General features: G+C 34.9%; 1 protein-coding gene across 4 annotated transcripts in view; it reads left to right on the forward strand.

Annotated features, from left to right (window-relative positions):
• RB1CC1 (RB1 inducible coiled-coil 1) overlaps positions 1 to 18,694 on the forward strand; it is a 73,297-nt gene that overhangs the window by 40,801 nt on the left and 13,802 nt on the right. For all 4 annotated transcript variants that reach the window (XM_017832112.1, XM_017832130.1, XM_017832121.1 and 1 more), the window contains 7 exons: positions 692 to 753; positions 1,784 to 1,887; positions 4,207 to 4,333; positions 9,547 to 11,462; positions 15,291 to 15,450; positions 17,582 to 17,690; positions 17,812 to 18,052. In XM_017832112.1, the coding sequence (XP_017687601.1) occupies positions 692 to 753; positions 1,784 to 1,887; positions 4,207 to 4,333; positions 9,547 to 11,462; positions 15,291 to 15,450; positions 17,582 to 17,690; positions 17,812 to 18,052 (2,719 nt within the window). The remainder of the gene's footprint in view (positions 1 to 691; positions 754 to 1,783; positions 1,888 to 4,206; positions 4,334 to 9,546; positions 11,463 to 15,290; positions 15,451 to 17,581; positions 17,691 to 17,811; positions 18,053 to 18,694) is intronic.

The raw sequence follows: 18,694 nt of genomic DNA on the forward strand, positions 1-18,694 counted from the left end.
TGTTTTTCTATTAATCAAACCAGAGAACTGTTTCATATAATTATCCAAAATACTGTGAAAGTTGTGATTAGTTTAATGTTTGTAAAAGATAAGATTTCTACCTATTAAATTTTAATGCAGTTTTTGTTTAAATGTTCCCTGTGTGCTTTATTGTTCTTCTAAACAACACTTTTAAAACTATTACTGGATATTTGGGTGTTGCTATGACTTCCTCTGGACTACTTAAGAAAAACCGAAGAACTAAGACCCATGTCTAAAGACCTTGATCAGAAGTTTAGAGAAAACTTAGAAATGAAGTTGCTGGTAAAAGTATTCTTATTATTCCTTCTGCAAAGTCTGCAGCTTGTGTTCTGAATTGGCAGCTAAAATAAGAAATTTTTGGAAAGAAGATTAGCAAGGTTAGAGTGAAGGTTTGGAAAAGAAGGATTTTGTATGTATTTTTGAGGATGTTGTATGGATGAGCATTAAGCAAAAGGAGGCTTCCATGAAGTGAGAAGTTCTACCTGAATGGTGAGGTTTTGCCTGAAGTTGTGTGGTCATTCACAATTTTATGTTGTCAACAAATGGCATAGTTAGCTTTCAAATGTAGTTCAGCTTTAAAACTGAAGTAACTTAATTGTTTTCTGTTGAGACATTGTTTGTATGTTGCATTTCTTTCTTTAAATAACTTTTTTCTCTCTTCCTTCCCCAGGGAAGTCTTTCCTAAGGAATCGTTTGTTTAGAGGACTTGACTCCTGGCCTCCATCCTTTTGTGTATGTACTCGTATCTTTGGGTTTGTTTAATTTCTATATACAGCAGTTTCAGGAATTAAAAACCTAAGCTTAATTCATTCAAGCTATGTCCTTGTCACATTGCTGTGACACAAGTGAAAAGGCTGGGAGCTAGTGGCCTATATTAACGCTGGTTTGTAACTTGCAGTGTAGTGGGAAAAGAAATGTCAACTTAATACTCCTATTTATTAAGGAGTCTGTGATATTGAACAACAAATTGCTGTTAATGGTCAGAAAAAAAGAAACCAGGAGGAATAATTTGATCATCTAATCATCTTGTGAATAATAGAGCCATAAAATTAATCGGATGGTAAAAGCAAGTAAAAGGTCTCCCTCCCTGTTTCCTGATAATCACTGAATAAGTGGAAAAGCATTTTTGTCTCTTAATTGGCTGATAACATGAAGAGGTGAAAAGTATATCTGTAATTAAACATTGACTGCTGACTTTGATTTTGTACAGCTTGGTTAATTGAAGTAAGCTAACTCCCTGATTCTAATGTTGCCATCTCACTTTGCCTTTTTAACGTTTTAGCTTCTCCTTTCCAGCTTTCTTTTTTTTTTTAAAGGATACTTGGAAAATAGGAATGCTACTCATTTCAATGTTTCAAATACTGAACTGAGTTAATATTTTACTGTCTGTTCAGCAGCATAATAAATAAAGCTTCAATGCCATCTCTTATCCCTTAACTTTTAAACTCATCCATAATATTTATGAAGCTTGGAAATAGGGAGGAAGTTGGACTAGATGCTTGTAGATGGATAGAAGTAGTGGATACAAATGTGAAGGTGTTTTTTGGTTGGTTGGTTGGTTGGTTTTTTTTTGTGTGTATTTTTGGTTTTGGTTTTTTTTTAGGGGGATGGGACATGGTTTCTTAAAAAAAAAAAAGAAATCTTTTGAGAGAGATCAGTTTAACATCTTTTCTGTGTTATTTGTTAAGCTCTTTTTAATCCTTCCTTGGTAGTCTTGATTTTTACCTTTACAACAATGTGTAAATTAATTTCTTCTTTACAGACACGAAAACCTCGCAGATTTGACAGTGAGCTTCCAGATATCTCATTGAGTGACTTGCAGTTTTTACAGTCTCTTTGTCCTTCAGAAGTACAACCATTACTCAGGTAAAGCACCTTTTTAAACTTTGTGTGTTACAGAAATAGCTTCCCCTGGTGATCCCACCGTCTTCAGCTTTCCAACCCCAAATTCTTTTTCCATAAAGAACAGACAAGGATATTTTCTGAACTGATACCATTCTTAACCAATGGTCTTCACTGATACATATCTATGTACTTCATGTACTCAAGCTCTGATTTGAACACATGTATTCTGTATCGAGATGTAAAGCATGATGGGTGTTCTTTTGAGCTGCCTCATGATTTAAAAAAAAAATGTTGTCATTTTCAAACTGAAATAAACTCATAACTTTGTGTTGTCAGATCAGAATTAGATTAGATTTTTTTATTTTGCTTTTGCTTTTTGTTATGTGCTATTTCAGAGGAAATAAAATTGTCTTTAGCTCAGCACGAGTTCATAGGGATCTCTTATATTCAATTACTGTTTTTTCTCTAACACACTGATTTTACTAAAAAGTGTATTCTCCAAGTGCCTCTGCTGTCTATGGAAATCCATAATTTTGAGTAGAAGCTTTGTTTCTGTGTTTCTTACTTCCCAACAGTGAGGCAGACATGCATATGTAGACAGGAAAGCCACTGTTTTGTCTCACAAGAAACGTGACAGGTTTAGTTTCTTATCTAGAACTTGGAGATGTCTTTCTGGAAAAGATGACTGTTAGAGTGAGCTTTCAAACTTGCATGTCTTAAACCTGGAGCAGTCAAGATGGAGAAATGCCAACTAAGATAATGGGCAAGAAACGGGCAGTAGCAAGTTCTCTGTAAGGTTCTGTCTAAGAGGAGTTCTATCAGTATGACTACATTTGGATGTTTCATGTTTCACCATCCTTCACTAGACAAGGTCTGCAGAGACTTGCTGAGATTCTTTTTTTTTTTTTTCCCGTGCCCCAAGGCCACAATCCCACAAAGGTGGGATTACATTTGCAAAGGTAAATGCAAGAGGCAGATGCTTCGCTGCCATCTGTCAGTTACCCATCATGTTCACCAACAGTGTCAGTCCAATACCTGTTACTGGTGCTTAACGCAGGTGTGGAATTAACTGCTTTTTTTCCACCTATATTTTGTGCTGGCATTCTTTTTGATTCATTATCTTTGTGGTATTGTTGTTGGAGTTTAGAGTAGGTATAGTGGACTTGGTCTGCTTGACAGTGTATTTGCGCTACATCATGCTATAGTTCATGCTCCCTTTTAATTTTTCTTATTCTGCTCTTAGTCTTGTTCCTCATTGATTCTGCAGGGGGGAAAAAGTGCAAGCCAAAGTATCTTATTGCTAATGTTTGCCTGATTTTTTGATTTGTGAGAATTTTACAAGCTTTCTGGGAAGTTTGTACTGAGTTGAGGGCAATCCCTAACTAAGCTGTTTTAGTTGGTCTGAATTGTAGTGACATAGTTTTCCACTTGATGGCAATAGAGGTGGGATTATGTCATGTTCCTCCTGGTTTTTGGCTCAGTGTTGCATTTAGTGAAAATATAGATAATAGAGGTGAACTTGCAACTCAAGTGCAAAGCTGTCACACGCTTTGGGTAGACACTGAGCTTCAGAAGAAACTTGAGTAGTACATTCTTTGGTATATTCATTTAACATGTAAAGAGCAAGCAACAGGCAAACTGAGACCCAGCACAAAATCCTTTTCTATCAGACTAAACCCCTGAGCTGCATAATTAAAGTGATTTTTCAATTTACTTACAGTGCCTCAGTCTTCTGAAATTATATGCTTGAGCAATTATTGAAATCTTAATTTTTCAAAAATACACTAGGTGCCACTTGCCCTATATATTGAGCAGAGAATGCAAAATACATTGAGGTGTAATCTTGCAACACTTGCAATGTGATCATGACACATCAATCAGTCTTTTAATTTGGGTTACCTATCATGAAAATGAAATAGTAGAGAATTAATTGCTACTTCAAAGGAAGAGCTGTGTTGAAGAGAATCCAACTGGAGAGAAGAATAGAGTCATTTGCAAACATAAGTGCTTCAATTACAGATCTAATCACTACCAATTCTCTTCTGTTACTGTTATTGTAACTCTAGGTCCTACTGGCAAATGTTTCCTGTGGGAGAAAAGACTGACATGTTACTTGCCCATTGTGTTTATTGTTATCTACTCCTTAAAAGCTCTCAAGGTTTTAATTTCGAGCGCAAATACCGGGTAGTCTTACTAGATTTTCCATGTAAAATAGATGAAATAAATCAAGTACAAACCTTATACAGAGGGAAGTTTAGTGTTGTTGAAATATACACTTTAATATATTTGAATATAAACTAACTGTGTGGGGAAAAAAAGTAATCCTGTACTATTTTTAAGGGTTCCCATACTGTGTGACTTCGAATCTCTTCACCAGCATGTACGTGCTCTACATAACCTGGTAAAGGCAGCACAGAGTTCGGATGAAATGTCACAAACGATTACAGACCTGCTGAATGAACAAAAGGTATTTTTTCTTTCCTTTACCAATACAAAAGAGAATATTATATTCAAAATAGTAGAATATTTTCATGATATTGTTTTATAAAACACTTCAGAAAGCAACTTTGTTTTTCCTGATGTAAAGATTGGTCTCATCACTGCATAAGTTTCCTTTCTAATCATGAACTAGTAAACATTCCAAAAATTTTGAGCTCTTCAAATGCGTAAAGCGAGTATCTAGAGAACAGTCAAAAGATATTCAATAGCTTCTAAACATTTAATAGATGCTTCTATTCCGCAGAAGTTGTAGAATTACACTGTTAATATTTTTTTTCTGCCACTTTCAGGTCTTCTGACAAAGGCAGAATGTCTGCATTCTGCCTTCGTCACTTTAGTTTGTATTCAATGAAGCTGTTGTTTTTCTAGATTTCTGCATTGCTTCTTAGGTCCTTTTGGCACAAGCAGTTAAGGAGATTTTAAGGCCTTGGTTGGCTGTTGTGCAGCTTTCTTCTTTGAGTACAGGAGGAACAGATGGCAAAAAGATCTTCTAGTTTTTCTGCCTGTCAAGCGGATATCTTCCCCTAGAAACTGTGTTTCTGCCAATCACTTTTGCTTCTGTGTGTTCAACCTCTAACTTTCGTAATACATCAGAGTCCTTTTAGCTTCTGACTGCAGCCTGTCTCAGTGAAGCTCTGGGTGAATTCAGCAATGCTTAAGATTTTTTGTGAAGATGACTGCTTCAAGTTTGGAGTTTTTTCTGTAGAAAATCAGTGTCAGTTTGGGGTACTGCTATCGTTTATGGTGTAAATTCTTGTATGCACTTGACTGACTAGAAGCATCTTCTGTAACTGCTAAGGCTGTGGGCATGTTTAATTTTGAATAGTAATTTCTTGCTTAAACCAGGTGACACGAAGTCCTCTATCTTTTTATTTCTCTCCGACTTGAAAGACTTCCAATAAATCTCCTGTTCATTTATGTAAAATATGAAATCTGGGCTGCTCTTTGTTCTATAACATAGAAAAGGTGTGTCACCTAAGTAATTTTTTAGCTATTTTCTCTCTTTATGAAGATTGTTTTTCAAATGAACAGCCATTAAGAACAAGAATATTAGGGCCTTAACGCTGTTAGCCACTGAAATGCCTGGAAGTGGTGTAAATTCTGTGATATCTTGAAGTTTTCTGAACATGCCCTTTCAACAGAACTTTGTCTGAAATACAGAAGTTCACTCTCAACATGGTCTATCCTGAAATTTATCTTGTACGAAACCAACATAATAAGAGGTGTTCTAGTAAATTAATTTTTCACTAAGGCTTGCAATGTCAGAAGAGTGAGAAATTTAAGATTTAATTCGAAATATACATAGTAACAGTAGAAAAATAAACAGGAAATGTGCCTGACTTCTTGAAGTCTTTGTGGTTTACCCTTCTTGGTTCAGACTTGCCTATCTTGAGAAATTTTTGTCAGTATCTGGCTGCACAAAAAAAGATGTTTGTCAAATCAGAATATTCTTTGCACTCTTCTCTTTTGCTGTACTTTGACCACTTTGGATTCCTGGCTGACGCAGAAATGTCAAGTGTTTAGACAGATTTGGATAATTGTCTCTTTCCTTAGAGTAAATTGCATTGCACAATTAGAACTGGGCCATTCATGATGTCATCTTGAAAATGCCCATTTCTGTGTGTAATTTCAGTGATTCATTTGAACTCTTTTTGGAATTGAAGCAAATAGATTTGTTGGAGACTTTTTTTATTCTCAAAGACAGTGCTCTTGTTACTACATGATGAAAGTCTTTCTCTGGCATTGCTTTTCCCACAGATAATATAAAAGTGTTTTTTAAATTATGCTACTTTTGCCTATTTTTTTTTTATAAAATTACTGAAATAATTTTTAAAATATTCCTTTTTTTATCCCTAGTATTGATAGGAATTTAGAGTAAGTAATTAGAAGGATGAATAAATATTTAATGATTGTCCCAAAGGTGCCTACAACTTCATGCAGCCACACATTCTATTGGTGAACTGATATTGTCCCAATTTGGTGCAGAGTTGGCAACAACTGATCAGGTGTTGAGTGTTGCCCATACAGCAAATTATTGCTCTTGCACTTTCCCAAGGAGACACATTTGACCCCATCCTCCCTTTCCATGCTAGTGGCACCAGAAGTCTGGTTCTTTAAATTGGACTGGGATAGTTCTCCTGAATTGTTGGTAGTGCAGAAGTCTTTCCAGGTCAGATGGGAGCTCATCCTACTGCATCAGCCACAGCAACTGGTCTTTTAGTAGTTGCTTTAGGCAGGAGAGAAAAGTTGTGACTGTAGACAAGTGAGCAAAGAGCAAGTCAGAGGAGATCCACTACCTTACTAGGGGTGTTAAGAGTATTTCTTTCCAAGTGTCCCCATACCTCTTACTGTTTCAGCTTCCAGGTTCATAGGATGTGATGATGTGCTTCTCTATCTGATTTCTTATTTTAGTATTACATCAGGGTAGTTAAAGAATATGGTTGTGGATATTTGTTTAATTTGTTACTACTTTGAAATCTGTTTTTCTCTTTAATGGTTTCTGTTCATTCTTTGTAATTTAATAGTCTCACATCAAAGATGTGGCTGTGCCCTCTTGTTTCCATAATACAGGAAAGTTTAAGCAGATCAGCAATTGGGTTAAAAGGTGTCCAGGAGAAAGTTAAGGTGCTGGTAGGAGTTGGGTAAGATGATTAAGGTGTCTGCTCCATGGTTAGTAAGTGATTAACATATGCAATCCTTTGCTGTTAAAAGTTTCTCTTGTAAGAGCAGCTGGCTTTTCAAATCAGATTATGAATCTACCATTTCTTCTAGTTGAGTTCTAAATTCAAACACTGTTTGTAATCTCTCTAAGAGTTGCCCCATTCTCTGAGTATGTTTATTGTAGTAACATAACTAGAACAAGGCATGTAATCCAACAGTACTTGGGAACTGTGAAATTAATTCTGCTTTTCTGTCTCTGGTTTCTATCTTTTTCTTGTTCACTCTTGACTCTACTTCTTCACCACAGAAATTAGTGTATGACACATGCATACATTGCTGCCTGTAGATTGTAAAACAGACTAGAAGGCAGGCACAGGCTTCTTAGGGAAGAAGCGATAGTAAAAAAGCTCTTCATATAGTTTCAGCTACTGAAAATGTGAGGTTTGACTCTTTACTAGGCATTAATCTGGTACTCTCACTAGGCACTCAGCTCACAGCAGCCACTGCTGAGGTGTGTAATACATTACAACCCCAGGTCACGAGGAAACCAAGTTCATTAGAGTGTTGCTTCACGGAGTGACAATTATTTTTTTGTTCTTCTTCATGCTATATTCTTTACCTTTTAGGATGATTCTGCAGGATTGCTAAAAGTAGATACCATCTTTCCTTTGCTTGTGCCTTTCTGTTGGGCTTTCCCATATTCAAAGTCTTTGAAGTGCTTTTTTTTAGTATGTGCTTATTGACATTTTTTATGCTAGCTTTCGTTACCGTTAGAGCTCTGGTTTATCATTGGTAAATGTTTGTCACTTAAAGCGTGCTTTGAATACAGGCATGTATCAGCCTGGATCCTTCAACATTTATTTTTCTAAGTTTTCGTAGATAAACAGCAAGCTGAAATTAAACACAAGGGAAATACTTTAAAAATACTTAAACCTGGCCTACTAGTAACCACTAAAAAGGAGCATTTTCCTTTAATTTTTCATCTCATGTCCTCTTCATTTTTGATGAATAAAGACAATATTTTATATGTTACGACAACAAGTTTTTTTTTATAGTGGGTTTTCATTACTGAATTTTACTTTCATAAAGATGCAAAGGCTAATGGAGTGAGGCTTAAATGCTAAATAGATGAGCTTTGGAGCTGGGAATAGATTATTCTTAAATCAGAGTTGAGAATTGTTGATCACACTACATCTCCATTAAGAGAACATTTGCACAGTACAGAGGAGAATTGGGTCCCTTTTTAGATAACAACCATTTGTAAAAGATTGAGAAAACAAAAATTAGATATTTATACACTGACCGTTCAGTGTCTGTCACTTCTGGGGTTTTATGGAGTTCTGTTGCTGACCATTTGTTGCCAAGCTCTACTAACTGTTGCCAGTCAAGTTGCTGAATTTAGTGGATGGCAAAAGTTTATTCAATAAAAACTAACATGAAAAGATTCATCTTCAAACATGCAATTTAGAGCAGCGTATGCACTGGAACTTGAGATCTTGCTTTATAATTCGTATAGTATTGAACAAGAACTGATGATAATGAGGTTTAAAATGTTACTTAATCACAATTAATTGAAAAAAATTGATTTGAAGGAGAGTTTTTAGCCTTTTAAGAATCAAAGCACTGGAATTGATCAGAATTACTTGGGGACAGTCCCATGAAGGTGGAGAAGCTTTAACTAATCTTTTTTTGGTTTACAAGGTGGTGTTACTCATGAATTATTATGCGTGTTTATTCTAACCATTAGCTTTTCAGCTGAATATTGAAAATTGAATATTCTGGTGCTACAGAATCAGGTTTGGTGGTATCCAGGGTCTAGAGGCAAAAATGACAAAAACTGGCATCTATGGGAGTGCATGAAGGGGGAAAAAAATCCACTCTGGCTGTGATGTCTTGCATTCTGAAAGGTCAGAATGTTGCTTTTCATTAGAATGCGCTCTTCATTATGTACTAGTTCTACACTCTCACATGCAGAACAATTCATACATGTTTTTAATATGTTAGTAGACAGCATTTTTGTTTATAGTGAAGCTTTTTGTAAGCCTTAGTTGGATATGTTAATAATGACTGGGTTACAGTGCTTTTTTTAATAACAGGATTGGCAATAACAAAATAAAAATATTTTAGTAACAAAATTATTAGGAAAACTGAGTTCAATAGGCTGTTAGAAAACAAAGCCTATTTCTGACTGATTACTTCATTTTATTGTCATCCAAAATTATGTTTCAGTCCTTTCCACAGTTGGATGTGATCTATGTAGGACTTTTGGCTAGATGAATGTTTAATATTTATGTGTTTACAAATTAGGCTTTTTTGAAACTTAATAAAAAATCTTTCTGAATTTCTGCAATTTTTTACTTAAGTTTTAGTAGTACATAGTTTGGACTCTTAAAAATAATAAGGCTTAATTTTTTGTTTTTAAAGTTCTTGTTCTGCTTGGTAATTTTTAATCAATTTTTAATATTAACAGTTTTGCTTATCACTTTGTTGAGTGTTGAATTCGTATTTTATAATTTGTAGGCCTCCAATAGCCAAGCTTCGCCACAATCTGCTACCACACCAAGGATGGAAAGTACAACAGGAACTGCAATTGCTACCTCTTCAAGAACTCCTCCATCACTCAGTCTTCAGGGTCCCCTGTGTCCTTCTGTGTGTCCCCCAGCTCCATTAGAAGAATTGTCTCCAGACAGCATTGATGCTCATACATTTGATTTTGAAACTATTGCCCATCCGCACTTGGAGCAAGCTCTTAAGCAAGGATCATTAGACTTGGATTCATTAGCAGAAAGTCCAGAATCTGACTTTATGTCAGCAGTAAATGAATTTGTAATAGAGGAAAACCCAGTGTCTCCTAATGTAATAAGTGACCCACAAAGTCCAGAAATGATGGTGGAATCTCTTTATTCTTCAGTTATCAATGCAATAGACAGTAGACGTATGCAAGATACAAGTTCTTGTGTAAAGGATGTTTCAGTAGAAAATGCTTCTCTCAATGTTTGTGTGGAGAAGTGTAGGGTTATTGCCCAAGACTCCAAGGTACATTTAAGAGGCATAAAAGAAGATCTTTGCCACTTTAGAACACTTGTACAAAGAGAACAGTGTGACTTTTCTAATTCTTTAAAATGCACTTCCTTAGAAATAGTAAATACAATTGAGAAGGTAAAACTTTCACTTGAAAAAACACTAAATGATAAGCATCAAAATGAATTACAGTCTTTGAAAAGTGAATATGAAACTAAAATTAATAAATTATTGGAGGATGGTGAAGAAAATAAAAAGAAGATTAAAAAATTAAAAGGTGACTTATTAGGCCTTGAGGAAGTTCTTCAGAATAAGAATGATGAATTTGCAATGGTAAAAAATGAAAAAGAAGCTGTAGTTTGCCTCCAGAATGAAAAAGACCAGAAATTACTTGAATTAGAATGCCAAATGGAGACACAAAATTCTGAAATTAAGGAACTGAGGCAATCACGTGAAACAGTACTCGAAGACTTGAAAAAGCTTCATGTCGAAAACAATGAAAAATTACAACTCCTGAGGGCAGAACTCGAGAGTTTAGAGCAAAGCCATTTAAAAGAACTGGAAAGCAACCTACAAGCCAGGCATTTACAGGAATTTGAGAAGGTGCTAGCTGAGCACAAGGACTGTTTGGATAAATTAAAAAAAGAGAACCAGCATAGACTTGAACAAATGCAGGAATCTCATGAAGTAGTTATGCAGGAGAAACAACAACAAGTAGAAGAGTTACAACTCAAGGTTTCAGATCTGTCTGATTTGAGGTGCAAATTAGAAGTTGAACTTGCCCTGAAAGAGGCAGAAACTGATGAAATGAAGCTTCTTTTGGAAGAAAGCAGAAACCAGCAACAAGAGACCTTAAGATCTCAGATTGATAAGGAAACAGAAAGCTTAAAAAAGGAGATAGATAAATTAAACAATAAAATACAAATTAGCAGTGATGAATATCAAGTGGGATTATCAGAACTAAGGACTCTGATGACAATTGAGAAAGATCAGTGCATTTCTGAGCTAGTAGATAGATATGAAGAAGAATCAAATTTGCTTAGAACTGAATTAAATAAAGTAATGCTTCTTCATAAAAAAACTACTGAGGCAGAAAAAAGACTTTCAGAGCAAATAACAGAACTACAGAGTAAGTTAGAGTTGGAAATGAGTGCCCGAGAAAAGGAAAAAACAGAAAAATTGTCTCTCTGTGAGCAGCAGGAAAAATATGAAGCAATTATCCATAAGCTAAAAGAAGAGAAAGAACTGTTAGTATCTAACCAAGAACAAGACAGGCAGTTGCTCATTCAGAAGCTCACTTGTGAAAAAGAAGATGCAGTACAAACTGCTTGTAAAGAGTTTGAATTACAGAGGGAAGCTGCTGAAAAAGGGCTTTTGGAAAAAATACAACAACTTGAGATGCAAGTAAATCGGAGGTACTGTAATAATTAAGTTACTGTGTTTTCCTAGTATTTTAAAGTAATCAATATGGTATATTCATGATGCACTATGCAATAAGTAAAATTTCTATGTAATAGTGTTTATCTGGGTTGCTTTCTGTATTCACATTTCAAGTTACTTCCGTTTTATAGGTAATGGTGTTCACATGTCTGTAGTTAATCTCAAAGATTATAAAGTATTTTACACAATATTATTTCCAGACAGCAATGAAGGTTTTTTATTTTGGTCTTGTAACGCTACGTTGAAGAAGTTTTTATAGCAGGTTACTTGAAATTCCGATTTTTGTGTTCTCAGCTCTCCTTTCCCATCCTTTACCCTGCTGCTTTCCCATCCTTTGCACTGTAGCAGCATGCAGTGGTTTAGGTTTTAGATTAGGCTGATAAATTTCTTTTACTGGCTAACTATACACCAGGTTGGTGATAATGGTGTCATGGAAAATTGTGTTGGAATTTATATAAGATTGGCTGAGAACTGTCCCATGAGCACCTGGACTTCCATTGACTTTTGCTACTCCATTTATGTATTTCAGGGTCTTCAGTTTGAGCTCCATAATGAAGCACAAATGTGCAACATAATCTTAAAGAACATCCTAATGTCATTGGTTTTCTTTGTTAATTTCTGCAGAGATTTTTCATTTTTAAAAGAAAAATACGTTTTCCCCTTGCAAAGCATGCATAGAATTATTCTTTCTGATTTCTTGTATCTTATCTACTTATTGGCTTGTAATGCCTCTCAGCAGACTAGATTATGTTGTTATGGAATGGAAATAGTAGAATTTTTCAGTGTGACTAATGCTTAGCAGTAGTATTTTATTTTGAAATGCTAGAATTTGTCATTTATGTTTTTGTAGTGTAAATGAATGCAGCAGATAGATCTTATTTGTAAAATACCTAAATAGTGAATTTTTTCGTAGGTATTAGGATATACCAAGTATGTGAAATGGGAAAAGATCAATAAAATGGACAGAATGGGCATAAAAGCCAGAATAATACTGCAAAACATGAGTACAGACTTAAGTTAGCTTTTAACTTTCAAATATCGGTGAAATGTTAAAAAAATAAAGCAGAGAGGAGTTATGCAGAGGGTCCAACATGCACACAATTCACTTACACCCATTGCAAGGGAAATGGGAGTATCTGCTTAACTTGAGTTATCTGCTACCTCAGGATTTTCATATGCAAACATATCCATCATTAAATGATGTTGTGTTAGTGTCTGTTTTATGTCAATGTATGAAAAAATGCATCAAGGTAATATCACATTCTTTGAATTAAGATTAGAATACAATGAAACTTAAGAACAGCACTTCTTTTACTTGAAGGAAATATTCTCTCAATGAAATACGATGAAATGAGAAGAAAAATGATAAATTTTATCTTCTTTTCCTTTTCTGTGTGTTAATGCACTGTACAAATTTGAAAAACTTGACTCAACAGGAAAAAGATGTAGCTGTGTCATCAGACTTTTTAAATCCACCTACACTTAAATTTGAACTTCTGAGCACAGCTGTGTATCTTCTTATCCAAACTGGATAAAACAGATAATAACTTATTTCAAGGAAACATTATCTACTTCAGTCTGAAGAAGTGCTGTTAGTTTGTTATAACTTCTGTCAAGTTTGATTTTTAGTGTGACACTGAAATATTTATTGCCTCTTAGGGCTCCTTTTTATGCCTTTATTCTACTGTTAGTTTTTTTCTCTAGGAATCAAGACATTGTGTGTTTTATCTCCAGAGATCATGTATACTGAGTGAATCTGTGTTAATATTTCCAAGTCACTGTTTAGTTGTTTGATTTTTGAGTTCCTAAGACCCCTAGCTATGTCAGTAACTCAAGTTGACTTGTTATCCTCAGTCATTGTTAAGCAGTTAACTTGTAATGGTAGAAACCAACTTTTATTTGGCACATGCCTATATGTTTGCCAGATAAACATTCTTTTCTGCAAGAGTAATGTTAGATTATCCATTCAGAAGGCACAGACAGAGAGATGGATTGTTAAGTTTGACTGGAGTATGCACTGGTGTCAGGAGTTTAGTTTTTGAACTCTCATGTAAACTAAAAAAAATATTTGAAGGCGACAAGGAAATGTTTGTGATCCATGCGTTACCAATGTGTGAAAATTAATGTGGTTTGGTGTGTCTGAAAATCAAGTGGTTTTGTTTAGGAAAGATAATAAAACTGCAAGGCATTTGTAACTCTCCTATTTACCTTATGTAGTACTAGCCAACTGAAAATGACAATTTCTCTAATGACTTTTGTTGTTAAGCAGTTTGCTGATCAGTTAAAAGATTTATAATATTACAAAGGATATTAAAGATAAAATAGGAATCCTGACTGCTTTGAAAAAGGAATTACTTTTTTGGTATTTTCCAGCCTTGGTATTGTCTATCCACTTCTGTCACTTCTGCAGTAGTGAAGCTTCTTCAGAGAACACATGCTTTTTCTCCCTTAGCTAGGCTTCATTTAGGAATAAATTGGAATTTATTCAGGCACAAAAATGTTTTTTCTGTGGGTCAAGAAAAGATTTACTTGGGTTTTTCATGACTTACTTTGTTCTTTGCTTGTTTTACTTCTGATTTCTGGAATATCAAAGGTTGTTTTGCCACTCTAAGAACTTCATTTGGCTTTCAGATCTCTTATTTACAGCTTCTTAAGGGCTTTTTGAGTGCTTAGCTACTGCATAATAGTTTGTATCTTCAGTATATGCCCATGTAACAGAACAGTGGCAGCATTGTTAAATACATCCTCTTTCATCTTAGAGTAGTACAGTGTTTACTTGCAAAGAAACCCCAGTGTGAAGATATGTGCTTTTGGTATCTTGAAAACAATAAAAAAGGTAGGCATTGTCACTAATGCTGTGGTTGTCAAGACCTTTGCAGATTAAATCTGTAAACCTAAAGCCTGATACAGTGATGAGCTGTAAAAACTAGTAATGTGGGAGAGCATTCTTTGAAGAACAAGAATATCTTTTACCTGGCTGTCATTTGTAGTCAGTAGTCCAGGCAGCCTATTTGAGAGGCAAATGATTCCTTCTTTGGTTTAGTGCAGCTAAAAGATTTGGGTTTAAATATGATTCTGATGTAGAAGAATAATAGAAATTTAATATAATACAAGTTTTCATAAATATTGCCCAACAAAGGGATTTCTCTATTCTGAAATTCTTCAGTGGTGATTCTTGATAACTCAAGCCAAAACAGAGAAGAGCATAGTTAATGTTTTTGCCTCAGTGATGGAAAATACTTGGCCTATGTAACATTGTCTGTTTCAGAAACCATTTACGATCATTATCCTTCCTGCCTCCATAACTGTTGACACTTTTGTCCCTTTATGATTACTGCTGTCCTCCAGATTTTGCAATCCAGAGTTTTGAGTTTTGTCTCTGGATTCCTAAGCATCAGATTTACTGCTTAATTGTTTTAATTATGTGAGAGTTTTGAAGGTGTTGTATTTTGATATACTAAGAATCTTCATGAAGTTGATTGTTTTTTGTTCTTTTTACCACTTTCCACACCTTCTGTTATGTTTAGAAAAGTGTAAACGAAAGCCTTCCCCCTCAACAAAACTTCAGTTAGCCAGTGTAGTACACTAAACAAACAGAATGCCCAAGAGTAAGAATTAGTGAGATGCTCATGACTAAAAGGTAAAATTGAATAGTAGTGACATAATTGTAATACGATATTTATTAAATATTTCAGAAATAATGTCTCACAATGAACTTCTGACTTTTTGTGTGTTTGCTTATTTCATGTACTCTGGGACTCAGTATATGCTGCAAATTTAAAGCCCAAACATTTTCTTTTAAGTCCTCCTGCTGAATCATCTGCTGAATCAACTTTAGTTGCTGAACTTCAAGAGAAGCTGCAGGAAGAAAAAATGAAGTTCTTGGAGCAACTTGAAGAACAAGAGAAAAGAAAGAATGAAGAAATGCAGAACATCAGAACATCACTCACTGCAGAACAGCAGGTAAAGTTGATTCTTTTTTTTCATTACTTTTACTCCCATGACAGTTATGTGTTCTTTTGCTGTTTTGAAGTTGGAGTAGGGTTTTCTCTTCAGCTATGTAACACTTCCACATTCTGAAAGTTTGCACCAGGATATGATGTGTTAATGGAATCCAACACTTATACTTTTAAAAAAAACCAAAACACCCCCCCTCAAAAAAAAAAAAACAAAACCAAACAAAAGCCCCAAACAATCCACAAACCCAAAATTAAAAAAAAACTGACAAAGAAACTGGGCTATCCAGATTCAATTTTTGTGGCTTCTTTTACTTGAAATTTTTATTCATTCATCTCTTTAACTGCAGAAAGATACCAGTTACTACAAAATTTTGGACAACACTCTATATTTGAAATACTAATTGATTTGGAATGTTGCTTACTGGCTTTTAAACCTTGTTTGCCTGGACAGGTGGTGCTTTAGGTTTAAAGCTAACACTATATTTTACATAATGAACTTAAAAACACTACGTACTCCACACCTTGATACAAAATCATACTGCACTAGATTAATATTTTATATCTGTATCCACACATCTTCCTTTCAAAACGTCTTGAGTTCTTAAATTAAATCTCTGTTAGCAACAGCTATTATCTACAGCTTTGTTGTGTTTAAACACCGAGAGAGGATTTTCTGGTTTAAGCACCTCTACGTACTCTAGCTATGGTGGGATCAAATAAGGACAAAGAGACAGGGTAGTGATCAGCCAGCTTGGTGAATGCTATGAATCACTTGGTGCATAGAACACAAAATTGCAGACAGCTGTAAAGAAGGAATATTATTGAAATTCTTGGACTGCAAGCATTAATACTGAGGTGAGCCTTACATAGTAAATCTAACAGGAATTTTTTCCTACATGGGTAACTATTAGATTTATTTCTCATCACAATATTCCTTACTATTCCATTTTACTCATTGTCTAATAGTATTCTTCATTTTTGCAGCAGAACATGGAAGGGAAGGTTCTGAGGCATTCACAGCAAATTCTGGGGAAAGCTGAAACTTTTTATTAACAAACAAACCAGCCCAACAAAACCAAGCAAACAAATACCTTAAACCCAGAAAAGTGGTGTATCAGTCAGTGCTAACAGTTAACCACACTGGCTCTGCTGATTATTGAATATTTTGAGTATTTAACCCCACCTTTGTCTTTTTTGTCATTATTTGTTTCCTCTGTGAAATTTTCTTAAAGGTGTTACTTATGTTTGTAGTCTGATAGTTTTGTTATGCAGACATATGCCAAAGGCTGCTGTGCACTATGTAAAGTGCGTAGCCTGCCAAATATTTTCCATTTTAAGACTGAGAGTTGGTATGGATAGGTCAAGAGAATCTTAAAATTCACTGAAAAAGTGAAATTAATTTAAAATATCATTTTGATAGGTGGTGTTGGTAGTTTTTGTCTCTCTTCAGCAGCACAGTAAGAGTAAAAGGGGTGAGGGTGTAATGATCAGTAGAAAGATTGAATAAACAGAAAGAGTTGTTGGATTGAGACTGACAGCTATGCTGGCCTCGTTTTTTATGTTCAGTTATTCAAGCTATTAACCAGGATTCCTGTATCTCTTTTGCATTAATTAATTGTTCCCTGAGCAATTAATGCATGACTTGAAATGTATTGTTTAGATTACAGTATATTAATATTTTTCTTTGTTATTGTATGTAACATATCCTGATTCATTTCAGCTTTGTCTTAATAATTTTAATCTTTAAAGTAACCATTTTACATACAAAACGTACAGCTATTTTACATTAACTGAAATATAAAGTATTATAATTAAAGAAGAAAACAACAACTTGCAAATTATTTTTTGTAATGATTTCTTTATTGTACTATTTGTGTGTACAGGGCCTGGGGGAATGAGAGAGTTAAAAATAAAATAAATTTTAAAAAACTGTTATGGAGAAACATCAAAATGTTGCAGGCATTGTATCTCTTCACCAAAGCAATAAGTAAACAAGTTTTGATTCCTTTTTTAATTATAATTTAGAAAACTGAAATGCATGCTGTCTTTTGTACTTTTTTGTTCCAGTGATGTATTTTGCATTATATTTATACAGTACATTTCTTATTTCAGTAATAATTCCTTTCTGTTTTCAGACCAACTTTAACACTGTTCTGGCAAGAGAGAAAATGAAGAAAGAAAATATAATTAATGATCTTAGTGACAAATTAAAAGTGCTTACGCAACAGCAAGAAAAAGATAAGGGTAAGCAAAGTTCTTCAGAAGTATTTGTCTTCTCTAGTAGGACTATTCTATTCGCTGCATGTTGGTTTTGATCTTTAGTGCTTGCTGTTATTAAAAGCATTTCTGTTTATTTGTGTCATAGATTTGATTGAAACACTTTCTGAAGACCGAGCTCGCTTGCTTGAAGAGAAGAAGAAGCTTGAAGAAGAAGTTAATAAACTGAGAAGTAGTAATTTTTCTCCATCAACCTACTCAGCAGCAGCATCAGAAGCTTGTGGAGCCTGTGCAGCTGATTTTCCCACTGACACAGACAGATTGGTTTCTGACTTTGGGGCTGAAGGGAGGATGGACTCCACAATGGAAACCAGTATGATGGCTGTGCAGTAAGTATGGGGCATTGTAGTAGAAATATACAAAGCACGCACCCGTTCTAGAAGCGTATGCTGTTGGCTGTTGTGGAGTACAAATGAGCATGTTTAACACTCTTTCCACCGTTCCTCCTAAAATTATTCTTTTAAATGTAGATGAACATACAACTGTGGTGTCACAATCATCAGAAATGTGTGAGTTTGATGACTTATAAGTATACAACTTAAAGCCGAAACTTGGCCTCACAGTCATGAGATGAAAAAATAGATTTAAGTATACCAAGTGTAAGTTAAACAGAAGAACTGTGATAGTGAATGAGTTGGACGGCTACATGTTACGGACATACCTTTTGAACAGTGTCTCACTTTCATGCCTCTAGCTTTCTGAACAATCCCAGACTTCTCCTCCACACCTTTTACAGAAGCAATGAACCTGACTGGGAAAGACACAAGGTTTTTGCCAGAGGAACAAAAGCAGAGTTGTCAGATACACTTCCATTCACTTAATCAATGTCCATCACGACGTATGCTGCCCTAACCCAGAATTGCATTCCCAGAGAACTAAATAGCTTTGTGGAAGTGAGGATGAAAACAGTTGTTGCTTACCAAACTAAGCTTGCACTGATAATAAAATAAGGAAGTACCCTGTCATTAGAA

This window comes from Lepidothrix coronata, unplaced genomic scaffold (genome assembly GCF_001604755.1).
Source record: "Lepidothrix coronata isolate B3197 unplaced genomic scaffold, Lepidothrix_coronata-1.0 Scaffold6, whole genome shotgun sequence".
In the NCBI taxonomy this organism is placed as follows: domain Eukaryota; kingdom Metazoa; phylum Chordata; class Aves; order Passeriformes; family Pipridae; genus Lepidothrix; species Lepidothrix coronata.